The sequence below is a fragment of the Pipistrellus hanaki genome (assembly GCF_964339955.1).
Source record: "Pipistrellus hanaki genome assembly, chromosome: 15".
Lineage (NCBI taxonomy): Eukaryota > Metazoa > Chordata > Mammalia > Chiroptera > Vespertilionidae > Pipistrellus > Pipistrellus hanaki.
This window is the reverse complement of record NC_140517.1, coordinates 43,531,577-43,554,452: the sequence shown is the minus strand read 5'-3', so window position 1 is coordinate 43,554,452 and position 22,876 is coordinate 43,531,577. Positions and strand designations below refer to the sequence as shown.

Genomic DNA, 22,876 nt, shown 5'->3' with positions numbered 1-22,876 from the left:
GGCCTGCTGCGCGGACTCCATTTCCCGGCGAACCCGCGCGCACCGCGCGTGCGCCGTGCCGGGCGGCGAGCGGAAGATGGCGGTGGCGGCGTCAGGGAAAGGGTGCTGCTGAGGGTGCGCCACGGGCCGGAGGCCGGAGCTGCGGTGAGCGGGGCGGGCGTGGGGGCCCGGGGCCCAGGGTGGAGGGACCCTGAGGCTGCAAGGCGCTGGCGTAGGGCTGGGGGCGCTTCGAAGAGAAGGCGGCAGTGACGTTTGGGACCCCGATTTCTTCTGCTCGAGGACCCTCCCGTGCTCCCCTCGGGGCAAAGTTCCAACGTGGGCCCCGAGGCGTGTCCGCCCCCGGCCGCAGCTCTGCCTCCGCTGTCTCTGCTCCTGCCTCACTTCCAACAGCCACTCTGGCCTTGGGTTCCTCAAACAAGCCTTGCGCCTTCCGGGAGTTTTGCACATGCTGCCCCTCTGCCTGCAAACATCCTCTCACCCCATTCTGCTTGACTAACTCCCATTCATCCCTCGGGTCTCAGCACCAACGTCACTTCCTCTGCCAAGTCGTCCTTTCCTGTCCTCTGTCCCGAAATCTGCCTCTTAAACGCTCTCCTAGGTCCCAGTTCATTTGCTTTGTGTCACAGGGGGATCTAATTTGGTTTTGGACCTTTATTTGTTTGGCTATTTGAATAATCAAATACCGTGTGAGCTCCCTGGGGCCGGGACTGGGTATGTATGGTCACTCCTGTGTTCCCAGCACAGTGCTGGTCACATGGACGATGCCCAGTTGATGTTTGTTGAATGAATGAATGAAAGATACTCTTGGGGCCATTCTGTATGTGAGGGTAGTTTATCGCACTCCCAGGTGGGAGTGAGGCGGTGGTACTCTGAGGTGGGTACCGCTGGAAGGAAGGGGAAACAGTGGTTACTGATAATAGCAAAAGACTGCACAGGTCACTGGTGTCCTTTCATAGGAAGACTGGCAGGAAAAAAATCCACATAATAAAACACTATGCAGCTGTAAGAAAGAACGAGGGAAATCTTTGCACACTGATCTAGAGAGGGCTCCAGCATACAGTAATGAAAAGTCCAGTGGTGTTTATTATATACTTCCTTTTTATTAAAGAAAGGGAAATATGCCGAGACCGGTTTGGCTCAATGGATAGAGCGACGGCTTGGGGACCGAAATGTCCCGGGTTCAATTCCGGTCAAGGGCATGTACATTGGTTGTGGGCACATCCCTGGTAGGGGGTGTGCAGGAGGCAGCTGGTCGATGATTCTCTCTCGTTAATGTTTCTAACTCTCTATCCCTCTCTCTTCCTGTCTGTAAAAAAATCAATAAAATATATTTTTTTAAAAAGGGAAATATGGATATAAACTTAAAAAAAAAAAAAAAAGTGGAAGAGGAAGGACAGGTAAAAAAAGATGGATGGGCTGAAACTGGTTTGGCTCAGTGGTAGAGCGTCGGTCTGCGGACTGAAAGGTCCCGGGTTCGATTCCGGTCGGGGGCATGTATGTTGGTTGCGGGCACATCCCTGGAAGAGGGTGTGCAGGAGGCAGCTGGTCAATGTTTCCCTCTCATTGACGTTTCTAGCTCTCTATCTCTCTCCCTTCTTCTCTGTAAAAAAATCAATAAAATATATTAAAAAAAAAAAAAAGATTGATGGATCTGAACATATCATCATGAAAAGAGTGGAAAGGTCTGTCATGAGAAGCTCATCATGCTCGAATGGGCAACCGGTATGGTGGGCATTGGGAGGCAGTGCCCCTTGGCTTGCACTCCCAGACCTGGAGGGCAGAAGCAGTTCCTTTTAAAGAGACAGTACAGCACAGCGGTGAGGGGGCTAGGCCTCACTCCTAGGTCTGCATCTCACAAACCCTGGGCCTTTGGTCAGGGGACTTTTCCTCCCTGGCTCAGTTGGTTGGGTGTCGCCCCAGGATGGAAAGGTTGCTGGTTGATTCCTAGGCAGGGCACTTGTCGGGTTTCTGGCTCAATCCCCAGTCGGGAGTTTGCAGGAGGCACCAGACTGATGTTTCTCACATCAATGTTTCTCTCCCTCTTCCTTCCTCTCGCTCTAAAAATCAATAAAAATAAATTTGAAAAGTAGTACTGACATGGAAGAGTTGGCGTTGTGAGGTTAAATAAGTTCACACATAATAGCGTTAAGCCTGGCCGGTGTAGCTGAGTGGATTGAGCGTGGTCCTATGCACCCAGAGGTTGCTGGTTCAATGCCCAGGTTGTGGGCTCAACCCTGCAGGAGGCAGCGGATCGAGGTTTCTCACTCGTAGATGTTTCTGTAACTCTCCATCTAAAATCAATAACATTTAAGAGAAATAAAATAAATAACATTTTTTTAAAAGAAAAGAACCATTTTGCTTAGAAAATTATAGTGGTTATTTTTCAAACATTCTCAATTTTTTTAAATATATTTTTAAATTGATTTTAGAGAGGACGAGAGAGAGAGAAACATCAATGATGAGAGAATCATGGATCAGCTCCTCCTGCACAGCCCCTCTGGGGATTGAGTTGGAAATCCCGGCATGTACCCTGACAGGGAATTGAACTGTGACCTCCTGATTCATAGATGGATGCTCAACCACTGAGCCACACTGGCTGGGCTTCAAACATTCTAGAGCCAAAGGCAGGGATACTAAGCCCAGGGACTGGGGAAGCCCTTTGGCATTCACTCAGGAGATAATTACTGAACACTTATTAGGTGTCAATCACTGTTCCATAGTAGGGAAATAGAAAGTAAACACACACACACACACACACACACACACACACACACGCACATCTTTGCCCTCAGGGAGCTTACTAATAGGTAGTACATGGATGATAAATGCAGAAAAATAAAGCAACACAGCCGAAACCGGTTTGGCTCAGTGGATAGAGTGTCGGTCTGCTGACTGAAGGGTCCCAGGTTCGATCCCGGTCAGGGGCATGTACCTTGGTTGCGGGCACATCCCCAGTGGGGGGGGTGTAGGAGGCAGCTGATTGATGTTTCTCATCGATATTTCTAGCTCTCTATCCCTCTCCCTTCCTCTCTGTAAAAAAAAAAAATCAATAAAACATTTTTTAAAAAGAAAAGAAAAAATAAATAAATAAATAAAGCAACACAGATGGGGAGGGAGAGAAAATTGAAATTTGAAGTAGGGTGGTCAGGAAAGACCTCACTGTCAAGACATTTCAGCTGAAACCTGAAGGGGAGAGGAGGGAGGGAGCTGGGCCAGTGTCTGTAGAGGAGGAGTAGTCCCAGCAGGAGGGAGAGAAGCACAAAGGTTTGGGGGAAGGGCATGCTGGCATATTTAAGGGACAGCAGGAGGCCGGAGCAGAGAGAGGTGAGGGAAGTGAAGGCAGAGGTAGGAGGGGCCAGATCACAGGAGGCCTCTAGGCCTTGGTGAAAATGTTGGCTTTGACTCGAAGGAAGATGTGGGGGTGACGGGCAGGAGGGAGACTATGAAGCAGACTGTTGGCTAGTCAGTCGTTTAGCAGATACCTGTGTACATATATATGTTCCTTTTAAAAGGTGTATATATATATTTTTTAAATATTTTATTGATTTTTTACAGAGAGGAAGAGAGAGGGATAGAGAGTTAGAAACATCGATGAGAGATTCATTGATCAGCTGCTTCTTGCACACCCCCCATTGGGGATGTGCCCACAACCCAGTTACATGCCCTTGACTGGAATCGAACCTGGGACCTTTCAGTCCACAGGCCAATGCTCTATCCACTGAGCCAAACCGGTTTCAGCAAGATGTATATATTTTTAAGTATATATTTTTATTGATTTCAGAGAGGAAGGGACAGGGAGAAAGAGAAGCATCAGCGATGATTGGCTGCCTCCTTGCACATCCCACACCGGGGATCGGGGCAGCAACCGGGGCATGTGCCCTGACTGGGAATCGAACCGTGAAGTCCTGGTTCATAGGTCAACACTCAACCACTGAGCCACACCAGCCGGGCTCTTTGTTTGTTTGTTTATTTGTTTGTTTGTTTAAAATATATATTTTAATGACTTCAGAGTGGAAGGAAAGGGGAGATAGAAACATCAATGATGAGAAAGAATCATTGATCCGCTGCCTCTTGCATGCCCTCTACTAGGGATCAAGCCTGCAACCCAGGCATGTGCCCTTGACCAGAATGGAACCTGGGACCCTTCAGTCCATAGGCCGATGCTCTATCCATTGAGCCACACCAGCTAGGGCAAGATGTATCTTTTTTACCTTCCTCAAATTTTGTTTAACAGATTATGCAGTACCGGTCAGATCTTTCCCCATGTACAGTGGCAGCTGTATTTATCTCATTCTGGTAATTACTAGGTGTGCCAACTCATCTATCCCAGGATAGTCCTGGGAGGTTGAACGGTTACCACCTCTGTTCCACAGAAGGGGAAACTGACTCCGGTCCTGCTGTGTATTCATACACAAACGTGACAAAATGGATGGAATTGCACATACTCTGTGGTACAACAGGTTGCGCGGACATCTTTTTACGATCCTACACCAAGGCCCACCCACGTTGTTTTTGTTATTTAATCCTCACCTGAGGACCTGCTTGGAAAGAGGAAGGAGGGGAGACAGACAGACATCGATTGGCTGTCTTCTGTATCCTCCCGACCATGGTTCCAACCCACAACCCAAGTATTTGCCCTGACCAGGAATCGAACCCAGAACACTTTGGTGCAGAGACCATGCTCAACCAACTGAGCCACTTCAGCTGGCCCACCAAAGTGTTGTGTTTTATCATTTCCTGTCTCTTCTACTTTCAGGGTTTCTTTCTTTCTTCCTTCCTTTCTTTTATATATTTTTATTGATTTCAGAGAGGAAGGGAGAAGGAGAGATAGAAACATCACTGATGAGATCAGCTACCTCCTGTACACCCTCTCCTAGGGATGAGTCCGAAACCTGGGCATGTGCCCTTGACCGGAATCAAACCTGGGACCCCTCAGTCTGCAGGCCGATGCTCTATCCACTGAGCCAAGCCGGCTAGGGCATCTTTCTTTTTTTAAGCATATATACATCATTCCTTCTTTTGTAAAAAGGAGACACACAGTACACATTGTCTTCCATTTTGCATATTTTCACTTAAAGTGTGCTGAAGCCCACTGTTTATTAGTGTATATTGTCCTCATTCCTTCTTTCCCCTCCCTCATTCCTTTTTACAGTTGCATAGCATTTGATTATGTAGATACATCATCGTTTTTTAGCCAGGCTCCTTATTTGAGAACGCTCAGATTACTAGTAGTCTTTTGCTGTTAGGAATAGGTTTTAGTTGGTATCCTTATTTCATAATTGTGCCAGTGTCGCTTTGGGACAGATGCCCAAAAGTCTCCCCTCCCCACCCTACCCCACATTTTTTTCTTTAATTTATTGATTTATTTTTGTTTTATTAATTTTTAGAGAAAGCAAGAAACATTGATTTGTTGTTCCGCTTATTTATACATCTCTAGGTTGTTCCTTGTATGTGTCCTGACTGAGGACCGAACCCGAAACCTTGGTGTATTGGGACAACACTCTAACCAACCAGGTGAGGCCACAGTATTATTGCCACCTTTTGAAAGACAGCTCCATAGCATTCTAGACAGTGGCTGACACATAACGTATTTAACGAGGCCCTTCCTTGCATATTGAGAACTTACTGCGCAGGTTTCTGCCACCAGTCCCCGTGTCAGAAAGTTCGCTCTGGTGTCCAGCCCGGAGCATACAGCTCAGACGGAGAGGCCCTGGGGCCGGCGAGGGGCTGCTGTGTGCGCACCTGTCCGCTGTGTGTACGGCACTGGAGGGGGCTTGGTACCGCCCCTGACCGGACAGGCCTCAGTCTCCCCCATTACAGCCCTCATGTGCACTTACAGCCGAGACAGACCCTGAGACGGGAGGGGTTCGGAGAACCCCGGGGGCTGGGGCGGAGGGTGAGCCTGTGCGGGCGGTGAGGGAAGGCCACCCATCTCTTCCTCTCCAGGGCACACGGCGGCACCATGGCGGGCAGCAGCGGGGACAGCGTCACCCGCCGGAGCGTGGCGTCACAGTTTTTCACGCAGGAGGAGGGCCTGGGCACCGATGTCATGACCACTTCGGAGAGGGTGAGCGTGGGCGAAGGGCTGGGGCGGGGTGGGGACACAGCCCCCGTCGGGGCGGTCCGCCCCCAGCTGGCCGAGCCCAGGGCGTGGGAGGGGCTGGGCTGGGCTGGCCAGATTAGCACCACCCCCTGCCTCTCCCCTCCTTCTAGGTGGTTGATCTCCTGAACCAGGCGGCACTGGTCCCCAGTGAGTCCAAGATCACACTGCTCAAGCAGGTGAGGGGCAGGGCGCTGCTGGGCAGGCAGGGCGCGGGAGGGCCTGGGGAGCCGTGAGGAAGACACACGGGTGCTGACAGCACTGTGTCCCCGTTCCGGCACGTAGGCTGTGCCTGCCGTGCTGCTCGGTGCCGTTCAGGCTGCTCTCCTCTCGTTCCCACCAAAGCTCCGGGAGGCAGGGTCATTTTATCCCCTTTTATAGCGAGAGAAGCAGTCTCAGAGCTTAAGTATCGGCCCTCGGTCACTCTGCTAGGATTTCAGATCCTGTGCGCTTCATCCTTCATTTCCTCCCTGAAGACATGCAGGTCACGTGACAGTGAGGACCGAGTGAGCAGAGCTGGGAGGAGGCGTCCAGGGGGCTGTGGAGCACGGGGAGGGCTTTCTGGAAGAGTGGACGTGGGCTGAGACACGGAGGATAAGGACGGAAACCAGCCAGGCGTGGGAGGGGGGCTTGAGAAGAGGTCACAGTAGCTTGTGCAAAGGCAGAAGAGGACCTGGGAGTCTGCAGGGGTGTGGGGTGTGGGGGTGTGGGGTGGTTCAAAACAGGAAGCCGGTGGAGTTCCGAACCCCAGGCCTGCTACGTGCTCAGCACTAGCCTTGTGTCGCTGACGCCCCCACCAGCAGAGGGGGGTGCTGAGGGGCCTCCCTCGTGGGGGGTGCTATGAAGGTAACTCAACAGCGGCACCTTGGGTCAGAGGAGCCAGGCCTGTGCTGGCGCTGGGCGTACATGAGAGTGTCTGGGAGGCGCTGATTCCAGAGGACAAGGGGCAGGGACAAGGGCCTCAGGCACGGGTTGCCGCCATCATACGTTCCTGCTGGGCTGTGGCCGTGCGGATGGGGAGTAGAGGACAGAGGGGAGCTGATGACGGACGAGCCTCAGGAAGGCGGAGCCCTGCAGCACGTCCCTCCTCTAGCCCCGTGCGTACCGCACGCCCTGTCCGCCAGGACGCGGCCTGTAGCAGCCCGAGGGGTTGTGTGAGAGCCCCCCTTCCAGAAGAGACTCAGGAGAAGCCCTGCCGGGCCCCGGTGCGATGGCAGAGCCAGGGTTTGAACCGAGTCTTCTGTCTGCGGCCCACCCCGTGCTCCTGTCCCCCACACGCCTGCCTGCACCCATCGGACCTGGTTTTACATGGTGCTCCTCCTCCCCATCCTCGATCTCCTTCCAGGTCCAGGAACTGATCATCAACAAAGACCCCACGCTTCTGGACAACTTCCTGGATGTGAGTGACATGGGGGCGGGGGCGGGGCAGCGGCGAGGGGCCGGTCCTGGCACCGCCCTGACACGCCGTCTTCCCCGATGTTGGCAGGAGATCATCGCTTTCCAAGTAGATAAGTCGATCGAAGTGCGCAAGTTCGTCATCGGCTTCATCGAGGAGGCATGGTATGGGGCGGGCAGGGAGCCCCTGGGAGCGCCCCTGGAGCCCCCCTCCGCAGCTCCCCCCCGGCCCTGCCCTCAGAGCCTGCCCTCTGCTTCCCAGACCCCGTCTCCGTCCCCAGCACTAAGTCAGAGGTTTGGAGTGGCCGGGGGTAACTACCTCTGCTTCTCCCGGTGAGGACTGCTGACCGTGCCTTTAAAATGGAAACGGCATTTGACCGTTCCATCCGCTTCCCTTGCTGTCGCTCCAGCCGCCATGCCTCCTCCCGGGCCGCCTCAGTGGCCTGTGCAGGCTTCCCCTCCCCCCTCTTCTCTGTTTACTTGAGGTGAAGCTCACATGACAGACAATTAACTATTTTGAAGGGAACTCTGCTATTGCATTTAGCACATTCAGGATCTAGTTCCAAAACACTTTCATTCCCCGAAAGGAAACACTGTTCCCATCGCCCCTTCCTCCTGGGCTTGGCGGACAGTGATCCTGCCAGAATGGGAGTGGATCGGCCCCCCTGCTCTCAGACCTCCCGGCCAGTCTCCCTGAGATTGAAACCCGCCCTGGCTCTTCCTGGGCCTCCTCTTCCCTCGGCTCCTGGCCTCCCTGCCATTCCTCAGAAAATGCTGTTCTGCTTCCTAGCCCCTCTGCCTGCAACAGTGTATCTGCAGGAACCTCGCCTCCAGGGGGCCTGGCTCTCACCCTCCCTCCCTCTGTCCTCAGCAACCCCTCCCTGGCCCTGCCCGCACAGCCCTGACTTCCTTTTCCTCGTGGAGCCCGGTTCCTTTCACCTGCCCAGAGACGGGCCTGATTTGCCCCTTTTCCTCCGTCCCCAGCAAGCGGGACATCGAGCTGTTGCTGAAACTGGTCGCGAACCTCAACATGCTCCTGAGGGACGAGAACGTGAACGTGGTGAAGCGGGCCATCCTCACCATGACCCAGCTCTACAAGGTGGCCCTGCAGGTAGGGCTCCCGCCCGGGGCACCCCGGCTGACACGTGTTACAGACTCACCTGTTAGCGCTCAAAACCAGCGTCAGATCAGCTTCCTTCTGAGCGAGCGGTGCTGCGGGTCTTTGGGAACAGACAGCAGGGTGGTCTAATGGTCAGGGACCACCATGATCCATGTACGCATTCAGCAAACGGTCCCCAATAGCTCTCCTGTGACCAAGATGGGCCAGTGCTGCCATCATGGTGCTCACGGCCCAGGGCGGGGACACACCCTAATGAAAGAGACACGGGGCCCTGGACGGTGTGGCTCAGTTCTTTTGAGGATCATCCCATGCACTGAAAGGTCACTGGTTCGATTCCTGGTCAGAGTATATATTCAGGTTGTGGGTTCATACAGGAGGCAACTGATGGATGTTTCTCTCTCGTATCGATGTCTCTGTCTCTCCCTCTCTGTTCTCTCTTCCTTTCCCTCTCTCTCTAAAATCAATAAAAACATACTTTTAAAGAAATCACAGAAATATTAAATAGTGCTATAAGGAAAAGAGCACTATGGTGCATTCATTAACGATCATGTGAAGACGAATTCATTCAGTCTCTGCCTCCGCCTCTATGGTCAGCTTTCTCATTCCTTTGTCCTGCTTAAGATTTGAGCCTTCATCACTCCAGTGGTCACTTCGGTGACCCTCATGTGGGCAGGACCAGATCTGTCTTGATCACCACTGGTCCTGTCCCCAGTATCCCTTAGCGCAGGGCTGGGGACAGAGTTGTATTTTTCTCATTTGTTTTTGTTAATCTTCACCTGAGGGTATTTTTTCCATTACTTTTCAGAGAGAGCATGAGAGAGAAACATCACTGTGAGAGAGAGACATCAACTGGTTGCTTCCTACACAGACCCTGACAGGGGCCAGGGAACAAACCCACAGCTCAGGTAGGTGCCCTTGACCTGGAATCGAACCGCGACCCTTCAGTGCTCAGACCGGCTCTAACCACTGAGCACCCCGGCCAGGGCCAAATGGGATTTCCATCATCGTTGGTGGATATCCGGGTTCGGAAGAGCTGGCGGCTGATGCCTTGTCCCCATTTCTCTGTCTGCGCTCCTGCCGGCCGCTCGCAGTGGATGGTGAAATCGCGGGTCATCAGCGAACTCCAGGAGGCCTGCTGGGACATGATGTCCGCCATGGCCGGGGACATCATTGTGCTGCTGGACTCCGACAACGACGGCGTCCGCACCCACGCCATCAAGTTCGTGGAGGCCTTCATCGTCACCCTGTCGCCCCGCATGGCGGACTCGGAGATACCCCGACGCCACGAGCAGGACATCAGCCTGGACCGCGTGCCGCGAGACCACCCCTACATCCAGTACAGTGAGTGCTCCCTCAGCCGTGCTTCCTCCTCCTCCTCCCCCCACTTCCTCCTCCTCCTCCCCCCGCACTTCTTGGTTTTTAGTTTCCGGGGACAGTATAATGCCGTGCTCAAGCGCCTGAACACCAAGTTCAAATCCAGCGTCACCATTCACATACACCCCGGTATGAACTTGGGCCAGTTCCCTCTCTGAACTTCCTTTCCTCTGGGAAACGGAGGGATGGAGGTGATGGCACACCCTGTCACTGTTGGCAGTGAGGCCCTGTGAGGAGGTGAGCGTCCAGTAAATGCTAGTTTTTCCAATTGCAAATTATAAAAGTAGGACGCCGATGCCACCAAGTGTTGAGCAATGAATGTGGAGGGTAGAAGGGAAAGTACCCCGGTCTTGCTTCCCAGAGAAAAGTACTCAGATCACTGTTTCCTTCCAGACGATTCCGTGCACACAGGTCCCTGCCTATGCGTTCCTAGTTTCTACGTTTGGTGACTTTTTTTTGTGTACAGAGAAGAGACATGCTTTAGATTTCCAGCTGAGAGTATTAGAGCGTAGTGGCTTGTGTTTGAATCTCTGCTCTCTTGGGACCTATTCTGTTTCTTCATTGGTAATGGGGGGTCATTATGTACTTTAGGGTGAGCATAGTAAGCATTCCTCCACTGCTGCTCTTCTTCCGTATTGCTTGACAACCTTTTTAACTCAACGATATTATCTTGAGTTTTATCTTTCCCTATGAAAATCATGTTCGCCCTGGCTGGTGTTGCTCAGTGGATAGAGCATCAGCCCACACACTAAAGAGTAATGGGTACAATTCCCAGTCAAGGGCACGTACCTGGGTTGTGGGGTCGATCCCCAGCCCTGGTCACCTGATCAGGGCACATGAGAGGGGCAACAAATCAACGTATCTCTCACATCCATGTTTTTCTCTCTCCCCATCCCTTCCACTCTCTAAAACTCAATGGAAAAACATTTCCTCAGGTGAGGATAACAAAGAAAATCATGTTCAGTTGCTGTACAATATTCCATAGTATGGTTACATCCCGTTTGGTTTTTGTTTTTTTTAAATTATATTTTTATTGGCTTAAGAAGGGGAGAGAGAGAGAGAAACATCAGTGATGAGAGAGAATCACTGATTGACTGCCTCCTGCATACCCCGCACTGGGGATAGAGCCTGCAACCCGGACATGTGCCCTGACTGGGAATCAGACCGTGACCATCTGGTTCATAGGTCGATCTGAGCCATGCTGGCTGGGTTTATTCCATGTCTTATCCAGTGTTTTTGCAAAGAAAGATAACCAGCGAAGTTATGAAGGGTCAGCTTTTGGGACTGGGTCAGCAGCGGAGGGTGGTACCAAGGACCCTGAGTTCCCTGTGTGTACTTACACATATATAAGTACTCAGCATTTACATCAACATAGTTCATCCCGTCCGATTCTGGGAGTTGGATATTTAAAATTATCTCATGTTCTGAGCAGTCTCATCACTACATCTTTATACTCATTAAGTCTCAGAAGACTCATCCGTGCTAAAGTTCCTGTTTTTCAGCCAATCCCAGCCTTCCACTTACGAGGTCGCTCTCCTGTCGGCCCCAAAGGCTGCTCTGTCCAGAGCCCCGGGAGAGAGGCTCCTGCTAACTGGCTCCCTTCTCCCCCTCCCTCTCTCACTAGACGTGCTGTGGGAAGAGGGCAAGGCAGCCTTGGAGCAGCTCCTCAAGTTCATGGTGCACCCCGCCATCTCCTCCATCAACCTGACCACAGCGCTGGGCTCCCTGGCCAGCATCGCCCGCCAGAGGCCCATATTCATGTCCGAGGTGATTCAGGCCTACGAGACGCTGCATGGTAGGTTGGTCCTCCCCTCCCCCCGCTGCCCGGCCGTCGGCTCTTTGCTGGGGAAATGTGGGCGCCAGGTGGTGGGCTCCTGAGAGATTCGTCATTCATCCAGTGGGTGATGGGCACAAAGAAGGCTCTCTGGGTTACAAGCCTGGTTCGATGCTGGCTTCACTATTGAGGGGCCTGGGGGTGAAAGGACACCATGTCTGTGAAATGCCTTAAACATTCCAGCCTCTCTCCCTCCCCCCAAAAGCAGGGAGGATCCATGTGTCAAAATAAGCAAAACGTCGATGGGTACATGGTGATTCCTTGTTTTCTCTGCTTTTGTGCACACGTCCAACTGGCAAGTTGAGTGGAGGTGTGCGTGCAGACCCTGGCTCTGTCTCCATCTGTGGGTTTATTGTCTCCATGTTGGGGTCCTTCTGTGTCTCATCCCTTGGGGTAGCCAAGATGGCCCCCCCGTAGCTCCAGGCTTCCGTTCTGTTCACTTGGCAACCCCCGGAAGAGAGAGTGTCTCCTCTCCAATCGTTCCAGCAAAACTCCGCGACCCGGTGGTCATTGTTTCTGATTGGCCGAGAAGGGATGACAGGCCTGCGTCTGAGCCAATCACAGTGGCGCAGGGGTTGCTGTGCTCTCACCGGCCCTGGGGCTTTGCCCACTTGGACTGAGCATGGAGCCAGGGTGGCTCCCTCACGGGAGGATGGGGGTGCTGTTGGCCGAGGAAGCGGGGAAGGGCGCCGGGCAGGCCCCGTTTCCGGCCTCCTCGTTTGCTCGGGAGCAGGGGAGGTTCGCCCGTCAAGGTGACTAGTGGGCATTCCAGTGTCATTCTGGCGGCAGGGCCCCACGTGAGCCGTGGGAGCAGCTCAGGGGGACGTTCTGGAGGTGACGGTGAGGCTGTAGTCACCCCCAGGGGAGGCATATTGGGATTTCCCGTCCAGAGATGGAGGGAGACGAGATTCTGTGTGTAATAAAGGGAAGGGTAAGTTTTCTCTCTGGATTAGGTTGTAATGCTGATGAAAACCTCTCGGGGGGGGGGGGGGGGGGTTATTTTTAATTTTTTAAAGTATGTTTTATTGATTTCTTACAGAGAGGAAGAGAGAGGGATAGAGAGTTAGAAACATTGATGAGAGAGAAACATTGACCAACTGCCTCCTGCACATCTCCCTACTGGGAATGTGCCCGCAACCAAGGTACATGCCCCTGACCGGAATCGAACCTGGGACCTTTCAGTCCGCAGGCTGACGCTCTATCCACTGAGCCAAACCGGCTTCGGCATCTTAGGGGTTATAAACGTAAGCTGGTATAGAGGGAAGGCTACACATTCGATCGGAGCATGAGGAACTTTCAGGAGACGCCTGTGAGCACTGCTGGGACTGAGGCCCGAGGGCTCTGCTCATAGCAGAAACCTCCTGTCTCTCCTCAGCCAACCTGCCCCCGACGCTGGCCAAATCTCAGGTGAGCAGCGTTCGCAAGAACCTCAAGCTGCACCTGCTGAACGTGCTCAAGCACCCGGCCTCCTTAGAGTTCCAGGCCCAGATCACCACCCTGCTGGTGGACCTGGGCACCCCGCAGGCCGAGATCACCCGCAACATGCCCAGCAGCAAGGACGCGCGCAAGCGGCCGCGCGACGACGCCGAGTCCTCGCTCAAGAAGATAAAGCTGGGTGAGCGGAGAGCCGGGCGGGCCGGCCGGGGGGCGGGGCGGCCGGGACTGACCGTGTTCAGTGTTTCAGTCACTTCATCAAACTAATCTCCATTTTTATTAATGTTATAGTTACATTGTGTAAGTGTGGTGACATAAATATCAAAATAGTTATTAAAGTATAGAGTATGCTCTAAAGCAGTATAACTTTTGACACATGTGTGCCCCTTCTATAATTTTCGTAACGCTGAGTGCCCCTCGTACTCATGAGAAGGTAGAATTAGGCGCAGCTAAGCAAGGTGCAGTGCACATCCCCACCAAACTCTTCCCGAACGCCTGGGGGTACTCGGACCACACTCTGGGAAACACTGCTCTAAAGTAATTATGAATTATTTAAATTATACAGAAAGGAACACAATAAAAATAGTCTCCCTCTTGCCCCTCTCCCCAAAAGTAACCACTCCCAAGTGTCACACCTAGCCTCATCTATGTAGAATTCTCCTTTCTTTTGTTTTATTTATGTGGATTTTCTTTTTTAAGCGATTTTTAATGGTCACGTTACTTATCAATTGTATTAATCATGGCAACCTTCCTGACTTGAAAATTTTTTAAAATCACTTATGTTTGTTTCTAGAATATGTATGAAAGAATCGTGTGTGTGCACATGCGTGCATATGGGTTTTGTTTTGTTTTGTTTTTTCATTTAAAAAAACAAGGAATTAATTTTGATATAAGGAGTGAGGTAGGGATCTATCCCTGTTCCCCCCCCATTATTAAGCATACAAACCAGAGTGTTCTATACCTTAATCTATTGAGTAATCATCTTGGTGCTCCTTCTATATCTGCACATAGAAATCGACTGCCTCCTTTTAATGGAGTAATCCTCTGGAGGGCATGTGGGCCATTTTAACGAGTCCCCCTGTTGATGGACATTTCTTTCTTTTTTAATGTATATTCTACTGATTTTTTACAGAGAGGAAGGGAGAAGGATAGAGAGTTAGAAACATCAATCAGCTGCCTCCTGCACCCCCTCTAGTGGGGATATACCTGCAACCAAGGTACATGCCCTTGACCGGAATCGAACCTGGGACCCTTGAGTCCACAGGCCGATGCTCTATCCACTGAGCCACACCGGTCAGGACTTCTTTTTTAAATATATATTTTTTTTATTTCAGAGATGAAGGGAGAGGGGGAGAGAGATAGAAACATCAACGATGACAGAGGATCTTTGATTGGCTGCCTCCTACATGCCCCCTCCTGGGGGGATCGAACCCACAACCCGGCATGTGCCCTGACTGGGGATCGAACCTGCAATCCCTTGGCGCATGGGACGATGCTCAGCCAACTGCGCAGCACAGGCTGGGCAGCCTTTTTGCTTTGTTGTCCATCATACCGGCAAAGTGCTCTGACTGGGTTTCATTTCCCCGAGCCTGGTGACACTGAACACTATTTCAGAGATAGGGGGTTTTAAACAGAAAAGCTCTGGAAATGATTAGTTAACCAGTTTTTATCTTCCTGGAGCTTAGTGTGATCAGCTGGGCTGGGCTGACACTCCCATCCCCCAGATGAGAGCTGAGGCCTGGAGAGAGGGGCAGCTAGTTCCCAGGGTCACATGGCCCCTCGCGTCGCCTCGCTGCCCCTGGCTGCGGAGGCGGCCGCCGGCTCCCTGGGGGCGGGCGGACCTGCGGCCTCTCCAGAGCCGGCGCCTGTCTCCTCCTCTCCAGAGCCCAACCTGGGGGAGGACGACGAGGACAAGGACTTGGAGCCAGGCCCCTCGGGGACCTCGAAGGCCTCAGCCCAGATCTCAGGCCAGTCAGACACGGACATCACGGCCGAATTCCTGCAGCCGCTGCTGACCCCCGACAACGTGGCCAACCTGGTGAGGGAGGGGGGAGGGGGGGTCTGTGTCCTTTTTCTGCCTCCTCTCCACACTCCACCGCTGCAGGCGCATCAGTCCCGAAACTCTCTGTTCGGGGGGGGGGGGGGGGGCCGTGGGCCCTCCGACCTCTTCTCTGACCTTTCCTCCTCCAGGGGTCGCTGGCCACCACACCCCACCACCACCACCACCACGGCTCCTCTTTGGTGGTCAGTTCCCATCCAAACCCACTCCCTCTCACGCTCACCCAGGGGCAGGGCCGTGTTAACTAGGGAGCGAACTCCGTGACTTGGTGCTAAATGGTGTGGGATTAGCGTCGGGAGCAGGATGGCCAGCCTTTTCTGTCTTCTTTTCCAATATAAGCATTTAAGGATCTGATTTTCCATCTAAGTATCATTTTGGCTGCATCCCACACATTTTGATTTATACTCATGAAATTCATTATCTTTTCGTTGTAATTACTTCATTACTTAAAAGTATGTGCTTAAACTTCCAAGTTTAAACTTATTTGAAATTATCTTCTGGTACGATTTCCTGACAGACATGGATATGCTTTGTTAGGATACTGATGATTTTTTTTAAATATATATTTTATTGATTTTTCACAGAGATGAAGAGAGAGGGATAGAGAGCCAGAAACATCAATGAGAGAGAATCATCGATCAGCTGCCTCCTGCACACCCCCCACCGGGGATGCGCCCACAACCAAGGCACATGCCCCTGCCCGGAATCGAACCCGGGACCCCTCCGTCCGCAGGCCGACGCTCTATCCACTGAGCCAAACCGGTCCGGCTGATATTTTTTTTTTTTTTTTTTTAAGTTGATTTCTGGTCCATGTTATATTTTTTGCTGAACCTCCTTCCACTCTTTGGGCAGGGGACTAGCTCTGCTGCCTCTTTGCCTCCAACCCTGCTGCTCCTGTGCCTGAAACACAGCCCCCCTCCCACAGCAAGACTGCCCCCTTTGCTGGCCGGATTCCTATCCTCCTCTCAGTCCTCGGCCCAGGGGCCAGCTCCTGGGGAGCCAGAGCTGTCCCTGGTCCTGACGTGTCTTATGGCCCCTTCACCTTCCCCGTCACACACCACACCGCTGCATGACTCACGGCCCCTCTGCCTGCCCCAGGGGGTCTGTCACGGTCACTGCCATGTCCGCGGCGGCCTGGGCATGGGGCCAGCACCTATCAGATCAGTGAGTAAGGAAAGGCTCCTCTTCCTGGCACCCACAGGTCCTCATCAGCATGGTGTACCTGCCCGAGGTCATGCCTGCCTCCTTTCAAGCCATCTACACCCCCGTGGAGTCGGCAGGCACCGAAGCCCAGATCAAGCACCTGGCTCGGCTCATGGCCACACAGATGACGGCCGCAGGCCTGGGGCCCGGTGAGTGTCACACGGGGCCCACGGAGACCGGGGGTCGGCCCCGCCTCCCGCTCCCTCCTTCCTGGAAGGGCGCCTCCTTGCGGTGGAGCACATGACAGTCACGTGAGGTTTTAGATCCACTGGAGGCAGCCGCTCAGTGATTCTCGTCACTGAAGTTTCTCTCTCTCTCCCTTCCTCCCTGAAATCAATAAAAACATATTCAAAATAATAATGAAACAGTTACAAATCCTGTAGATCTATTAAGTGCTCAGTATTTTAGACCCTGGACTTTGAAATCTAGCAGGCTGGGTTTGATGTCTAAGTTGAACCAGACTTTCTCAGTCACTCAGGAGCTGTGTGACTTGGGCTAAGTTTCTTAACCTCTCTGAGCCTCAGGTGTTTTGTGTGGTTTTTAAAAAATATTTTTTATTGATTTCAGAGAGGATGGGAAAGGGAGGGAGGGAGAGAAACATCAATGATGAGAGAGAATCATTGATCAGCTGCCTCCATGCATGCCCCCTACTGGGGACCGATCGCACAACCCAGGCATGTGCCCTTGACTGGAATTGAACCTGGGACCCTTCAGTCTGCAGGCTGACGTTCTACCCACTGAGCCAGACCAGTTGTTGGGTCATGTGTCAGGGTCTGTTGGTTGCCGTTAAATGTCCATCCGCTTCCCGAAGTGGCTGTGCAGCAGTGAATGGCATTTCTAGTCGGAGCCTCGGTTGTATTGCAAAGTGACACAAAGCCGACCTGTTCCCGACATGCATTGTGCAGGCCTAAGCGAGTCCTGTGTGTCCGAGGCTGGGACCAGAGCCCGGGGCACAGGCGGGTCTTGCATGGGAGCACGCGGTCGGAGGGCCTGGAGCCTGTGTGGCCTCCCTCTCAGGTGTGGAGCAGACCAAGCAGTGCAAGGAGGAGCCCAAGGAGGAGAAGGTGGTGAAGCCCGAGAGCGTCCTGATCAAGCGCCGCCTGTCCGCCCAGGGCCAGGCCATCTCGGTGGTGGGCTCGCTGGGCTCCATGGCCACCCTGGAGGAGGAGGCGCCCCAGGCCAAGAGGAGGCCCGAGCCCATCATCCCTGTCACGCAGCCCCGGTGAGTGCCCTGCAGTGCTGGGGTGCGCGTGCGCGTGCGTGTGTGTGTGTGTGTGTGTGTGTGTGTGTGTGTGTGTGAGAGAGAGAGAGACAAAGATAAACAGAGACAGAGTCCTTTTTTTCTTTTTAATGATTTCAGAGAGGAAGAGAGGGAGAGAGAAACAGAAACATCAGTGATGAGAGAGAATTATTGTCCTGCTGCCTCCTGCACGCCCCCTATTGGACATCAAGCCCACAGCCTGGCATGTACCCTTGACCAGAATCAAATGTTGGGACCCTTCAGTCCTCAGGCTGATGCTCTATCCACTGAGCAAAACCAGCCAGGGCTGATGCTTTTTTTTTTTTTAGAAAGTGGAAGAAGGGGTCGGTTGCCTCCTATACCCACCCAACCAGAGCTGAGGTTTGAACCTGCGTGCCCTTGACCAGAAATCGAACCCACCACCCTTCGGTGCCTGAGTTGACGCCCTAGCCCAGTGCTTCCCCAGCTTCTCTCATGATGAGAATCACCTGGTGGAGTTGTTACACTACAGATTCCTGAATCCCAACTGAGAAGTGCTAAACTAGAATTTCTGGGAACATATAGGTAAAATTGTATACTTAACTTAATGCTCTGTTTTAGAGCACATACAATTTTACCTATATGTTCCCAAAAATTCTAGTTTAGCACTTCTCAGTTGGGATTCAGGAATCTGTAGTGTAACAACTCCACCAGGTGACTCTCATCATGAGAGAAGTTGGGGAAATACTGCCTAGAGCCAGTTAGATATGCTGACCAGGGCCTTAGGAGTTTGTGGGATTTTTTTTTTTTTACCTAAAAACATCCTCTTATGTATAAAACTGGAGTGATATTTTCTCTCTCTAAGGATCAGGTAGAATTAGATTGAGTTCACAGTCATGGTTAGATGATTAACTCGTAGGGTTGAGATGATCGTGGTTCCCAACATGTCGTAAGCGCTGCTGGTTGTGACCATCACTGTCCCCGTTATGACCGCCTCACAGACCACGGTCCAGCCGCTCCCTGCCCAGGGTCCAGTCGGCGGGGCCATGCTGACCCCCTGCCACTCCAGGCCTCCACACCCCTCTTGTCCCCTCTTGAAGGCCTTTCACTTCCTGCTCTGCCTGGAATCTGTGCCAGTTGTCCCCTCTTCATTCAGACCTCCGCTCCCTCGTGGGCTCCTCATGGCCGCTCTCCCTGCGACTCCCGTTACCAAACCAGAGCGCGCTCATGGCCCCGTGCCCTGCTCTGCCGCGGGGTTCCAGGGCGCTAGGCAGGCAGCGTGTGGTGTCTGCGTGGCCTGGAGAGGCACGCCTGGGCCCGAGCTCCAGAAAGGGCCTTCGGAGTCTCTGTGTCTCCCACGCAGGCTGGCGGGGGCCGGCGGCCGCAAGAAAATCTTCCGTCTGAGCGACGTGCTGAAGCCCCTGACGGAGGCCCAGGTGGAGGCCATGAAGCTGGGCGCCGTGAAGCGGATCCTGCGGGCGGAGAAGGCGGTGGCCTGCAGCGGGGCGGCCCAGGTGCGCCTGTCCCCCCAAACCCATCTTCCCGGTCCCCGCCCTCAGCCCGCCTCTCCGCAGAGAGACGCCCCGCCCTGTCCCCCCAGATCCATCTTCCCAGTCCCCGCCCTCAGCCCGCCTCACCCCGAGAGACGCCCCGCCCTGTCCCCCCAAACCCCTCTTCCCAGTCCCCGCCCTCAGCCCGCCTCTCCGCAGAGAGACGCCCCGCCCTGTCCCCCCAGATCCATCTTCCCAGTCCCCGCCCTCAGCCCGCCTCACCCCGAGAGACGCCCCGCCCTGTCCCCCCAAACCCCTCTTCCCAGTCCCCGCCCTCAGCCCGCCTCACCGCAGAGACGCCCCGCCCTGTCCCCCCAAACCCCTCTTCCCAGTCCCCGCCCTCAGCCCGCCTCTCCGCAGAGAGACGCCCCGCCCTGTCCCCCCAGATCCATCTTCCCAGTCCCCGCCCTCAGCCCGCCTCACCCCGAGAGACGCCCCGCCCTGTCACCCCAAACCCCTCTTCCCAGTCCCCGCCCTCAGCCTGCCTCTCCGCAGAGAGACGCCCCGCCCTGTCCCCCCAAACCCGTCTTCCCAGTCCCCGCCCTCAGCCCGCCTCTCTGCGGAGAGACGCCCCGCCCTGTCCCCCCAAACCCATCTTCCCAGGCCCCGCCCTCAGCCCGCCTCTCCGCAGAGAGACGCCCCGCCCTGTCCCCCCAAACCCATCTTCCCAGGCCCCGCCCTCAGCCCGCCTCACCGCAGAGACGCCCCGCCCTGTCCCCCCAAACCCATCTTCCCAGGCCCCGCCCTCAGCCCGCCTCTCCGCAGAGAGACGCCCCGCCCTGTCCCCCCAAACCCATCTTCCCAGGCCCCGCCCTCAGCCTGCCTCACCGCAGGGCGGCCCAGGTGCGCCCTGTCCCCCCAGATCCATCTTCCCCGTCCCCCCCCTCAGCCCGCCTCTCCGCAGAGAGACGCCCCGCCCTGTCCCCCCAAACCCATCTTCCCAGGCCCCGCCCTCAGCCTGCCTCTCCGCAGAGAGACGCCCCTCCCCGGCTCATTCCCAGCTCAGCTGCTCATCAGCTGCCACTTCAACAGCCTCCTGTCCTCCGTATCCACGCAGATGGCGGAGGAAGAGACACACACACACATACACACACACACACACTCACACACACACTCGCACACGGAGGGCTGCTGTTGTGTTCTCTGTGCTTCACACTATTTTTGTTCTTATTTAGATTCACACACACCTGGTTTATTTTTATTTTTTTATTTATTTTATTTTTTTATTTTTTATTTTTTACATTTTCTTTATTAAATACACACATACCTGGTTTAAATCCCAGTTCTGTCACTTGCTGGCATTGTAGCCTGTCTAGGGAGTTCTCATTTCTTGAAGTTTTTATTTTTTATCCTCACCTGAGGACATGTTCGTTGATTTTAGAGAGAGGAAGGGAGAGAAAGGGTGAAAAACTTCAGTATCAGAAAGAAACTGATGGGCTGCCTCTCGGACACGCCTCCGACGGGGAGGGAGCCCACAGCCTGGGTGTGTGCCCTGATCAGGAGGAGGACCTGCAGCTGCCGGTGCACAGGTCAGCGCTCCGGCCAGATCAGCCACCTGCCAGGCAGGTTTGATTTCACTAACCAGGTCGTATATAAACACTCCGTTTAAAAAAGATCTCCAGGCCCGGCCGGTGTGGCTCCGTCCCAGTGTTGTCCCAGGCACCGAAAGGTCTCCGATCGATTCCTGGTGGGACACACGCCCAGGTGTCAGGTTCGATCACCAGTCGGGTTGTGGATGGGAGGCCACCCACTCCCTTTCTCTCTAAAACCAATAAAAATACATTTTTTAAAAAGAAAAAAAATCTTTTAAAGAACTCCAGGCTATGGAGATAGATATCTGCACCCCGTCCCTGTCCCTAGACAAATCCAGGAATCCCTCAGGATCTTTTCTGGAGTATTTACGTGCATCGGTCTTGCTCCTAGAAACTGTCATCCTTTTATTCTGTAATGATTGACTTTTTTCTCCTTTTCTGCCCCCCCCCCCATGGGACCTGCTGGGCATTGGCTCCGCCCTGCCTTCCTCCCTTCACCTCGGGGCTGCCCCCGGGGGCGGGGCGGGGGGCTCGAACCCGGGCGGGAGCTGCCAGCACGCTCGCTGTCCCGCCAGGTGCGCATCAAGATCCTGGCCAGCCTCGTGACGCAGTTCGACGCCGGCCTGAAGGCCGAGGTCCTGGCCTTCATCCTGGAGGACATCCGGGCCCGCCTGGACCTGGCCTTCGCCTGGCTGTACCAGGAGTACAACGCCTACCTCGCCGACGGCACCGCGGGCTCCCTGGACAAGTACGAGGACTGCCTCATCCGCCTGCTGTCCGGCCTGCAGGAGAAGCCGGACCAGAAGGACGGGTGAGGGCGGCCCGCACCTCCTCCCCACGCATCCCCCTCCTGCGTCCGCCTCTCCTTTCCAGATCCTGGCCGGCCCGCTCCTCCCACCAGTCCGTCCGCATGTGTCCCTCCTCCTCCCTCTCCCCCTCGAACCCCCCCCAGCTGGAGGCCCACAGAAGGGTGCTCAGTGTGGCCTCTGGTCACCCCAGGCTGGATCTCCAGCGGCTGTTAGCACCTGACTGGGCCTTCACTCACCATTGGGCCTCCGTTTCCTCACTGTGAATAAGTGCTGCCTCGTAGGCTTCTCTCCAGCCCAAACAGAAGGCAGTTCTGTGCCTCCCTGTGTCCTCAGCCTCCAGCTTTTCTCTCCGTTCTCACCCAGCAGCTAGGGGCACTGGGTAATGCAGATCCACTGGAATCCTCCTCTGGGTCTCCAAACTGCAGGCGCCTCCCGGTGCCCTGGGACCTTGTGGGATCCACTCCCTGCCTACTCTTCAGCCTCTGTTTTGTGCCCCTCTGCTCCTTGCCACCCCCAAACTTCCACCACACCTCTATTCCTTGAACATGCCAAGTTCAGAGCTTGGTACCTCCTGTTCTCTCTACCTGGAAGGCCCCCACACTGCATGGCTGGCTCCTTCTCCCCCACCAGCGTTGACTCCGTCGTCATCTGTGGTGGCCTCCACATCTAAAATAGCACCCCGTCTCCCCCTCTCCCTCCTGCTGCGGTATTAAATGAGGAGAGCTCGGAGTCCCCAGTGGACGGAGGGGAGACACTGAGTCTCAGAGAGGGGAGTCTCCGCCCAGGTCCCCAGCTGGCAGCGCGGGAGCCTGCTCCGTGCCCGCAGAGCTATGTGCGGGCTGCACGCCGCTGCGGAGGGCGGCGGCCTCTGAGCTCGGTGGGTCAGAGGAACTGGGGGGCAGGTGTCCTCTGCAGCCGCTGCCTGTCCTCCCTCCGCAGGATCTTCACCAAGGTGGTGCTGGAGGCGCCGCTGATCACGGAGAGTGCCCTGGAGGTGATTCGCAAGTACTGCGAGGACGAGGTGAGGCCGGCCGGCGGCAGAGCGCCCTCTGTCCCCGCGTTGGCAGGGGCAGGAGCCCTGCTCGCTGCAGCCCGTGGCGGGGCCGGGGCCCTGCGTGGGGCCCGAGGGGCACCCAGCCGAGACCCTGGGGAAGGGTGTGTGCGGGCAGGTCCAGATCTGAGCGAGGCAGGAGAGCCACCCGGAGGCCACCCGGAGGCCCCCCGCAGGCGACTTGAGCCTGGTCCCT

General features: G+C 54.6%; 1 protein-coding gene across 1 annotated transcript in view; it reads left to right on the top strand.

Annotated features, from left to right (window-relative positions):
• The first annotated feature begins 8 nt into the window (after positions 1-8).
• Positions 9-22,876, top strand: part of SYMPK (symplekin scaffold protein) — a 35,049-nt gene continuing 12,181 nt past the window's right edge. The window contains exons 1-16 of the mRNA XM_084905805.1: positions 9-144; positions 5,438-5,514; positions 5,947-6,067; positions 6,214-6,279; positions 7,446-7,499; positions 7,587-7,660; positions 8,480-8,606; positions 9,707-9,956; positions 11,614-11,784; positions 13,199-13,438; positions 15,141-15,295; positions 16,518-16,668; positions 17,537-17,741; positions 19,102-19,252; positions 21,396-21,631; positions 22,569-22,650. Coding sequence (XP_084761931.1) covers positions 5,963-6,067; positions 6,214-6,279; positions 7,446-7,499; positions 7,587-7,660; positions 8,480-8,606; positions 9,707-9,956; positions 11,614-11,784; positions 13,199-13,438; positions 15,141-15,295; positions 16,518-16,668; positions 17,537-17,741; positions 19,102-19,252; positions 21,396-21,631; positions 22,569-22,650 — 2,067 coding nt within the window. The 5' untranslated portion in view covers positions 9-144; positions 5,438-5,514; positions 5,947-5,962. The remainder of the gene's footprint in view (positions 145-5,437; positions 5,515-5,946; positions 6,068-6,213; positions 6,280-7,445; positions 7,500-7,586; positions 7,661-8,479; positions 8,607-9,706; positions 9,957-11,613; positions 11,785-13,198; positions 13,439-15,140; positions 15,296-16,517; positions 16,669-17,536; positions 17,742-19,101; positions 19,253-21,395; positions 21,632-22,568; positions 22,651-22,876) is intronic.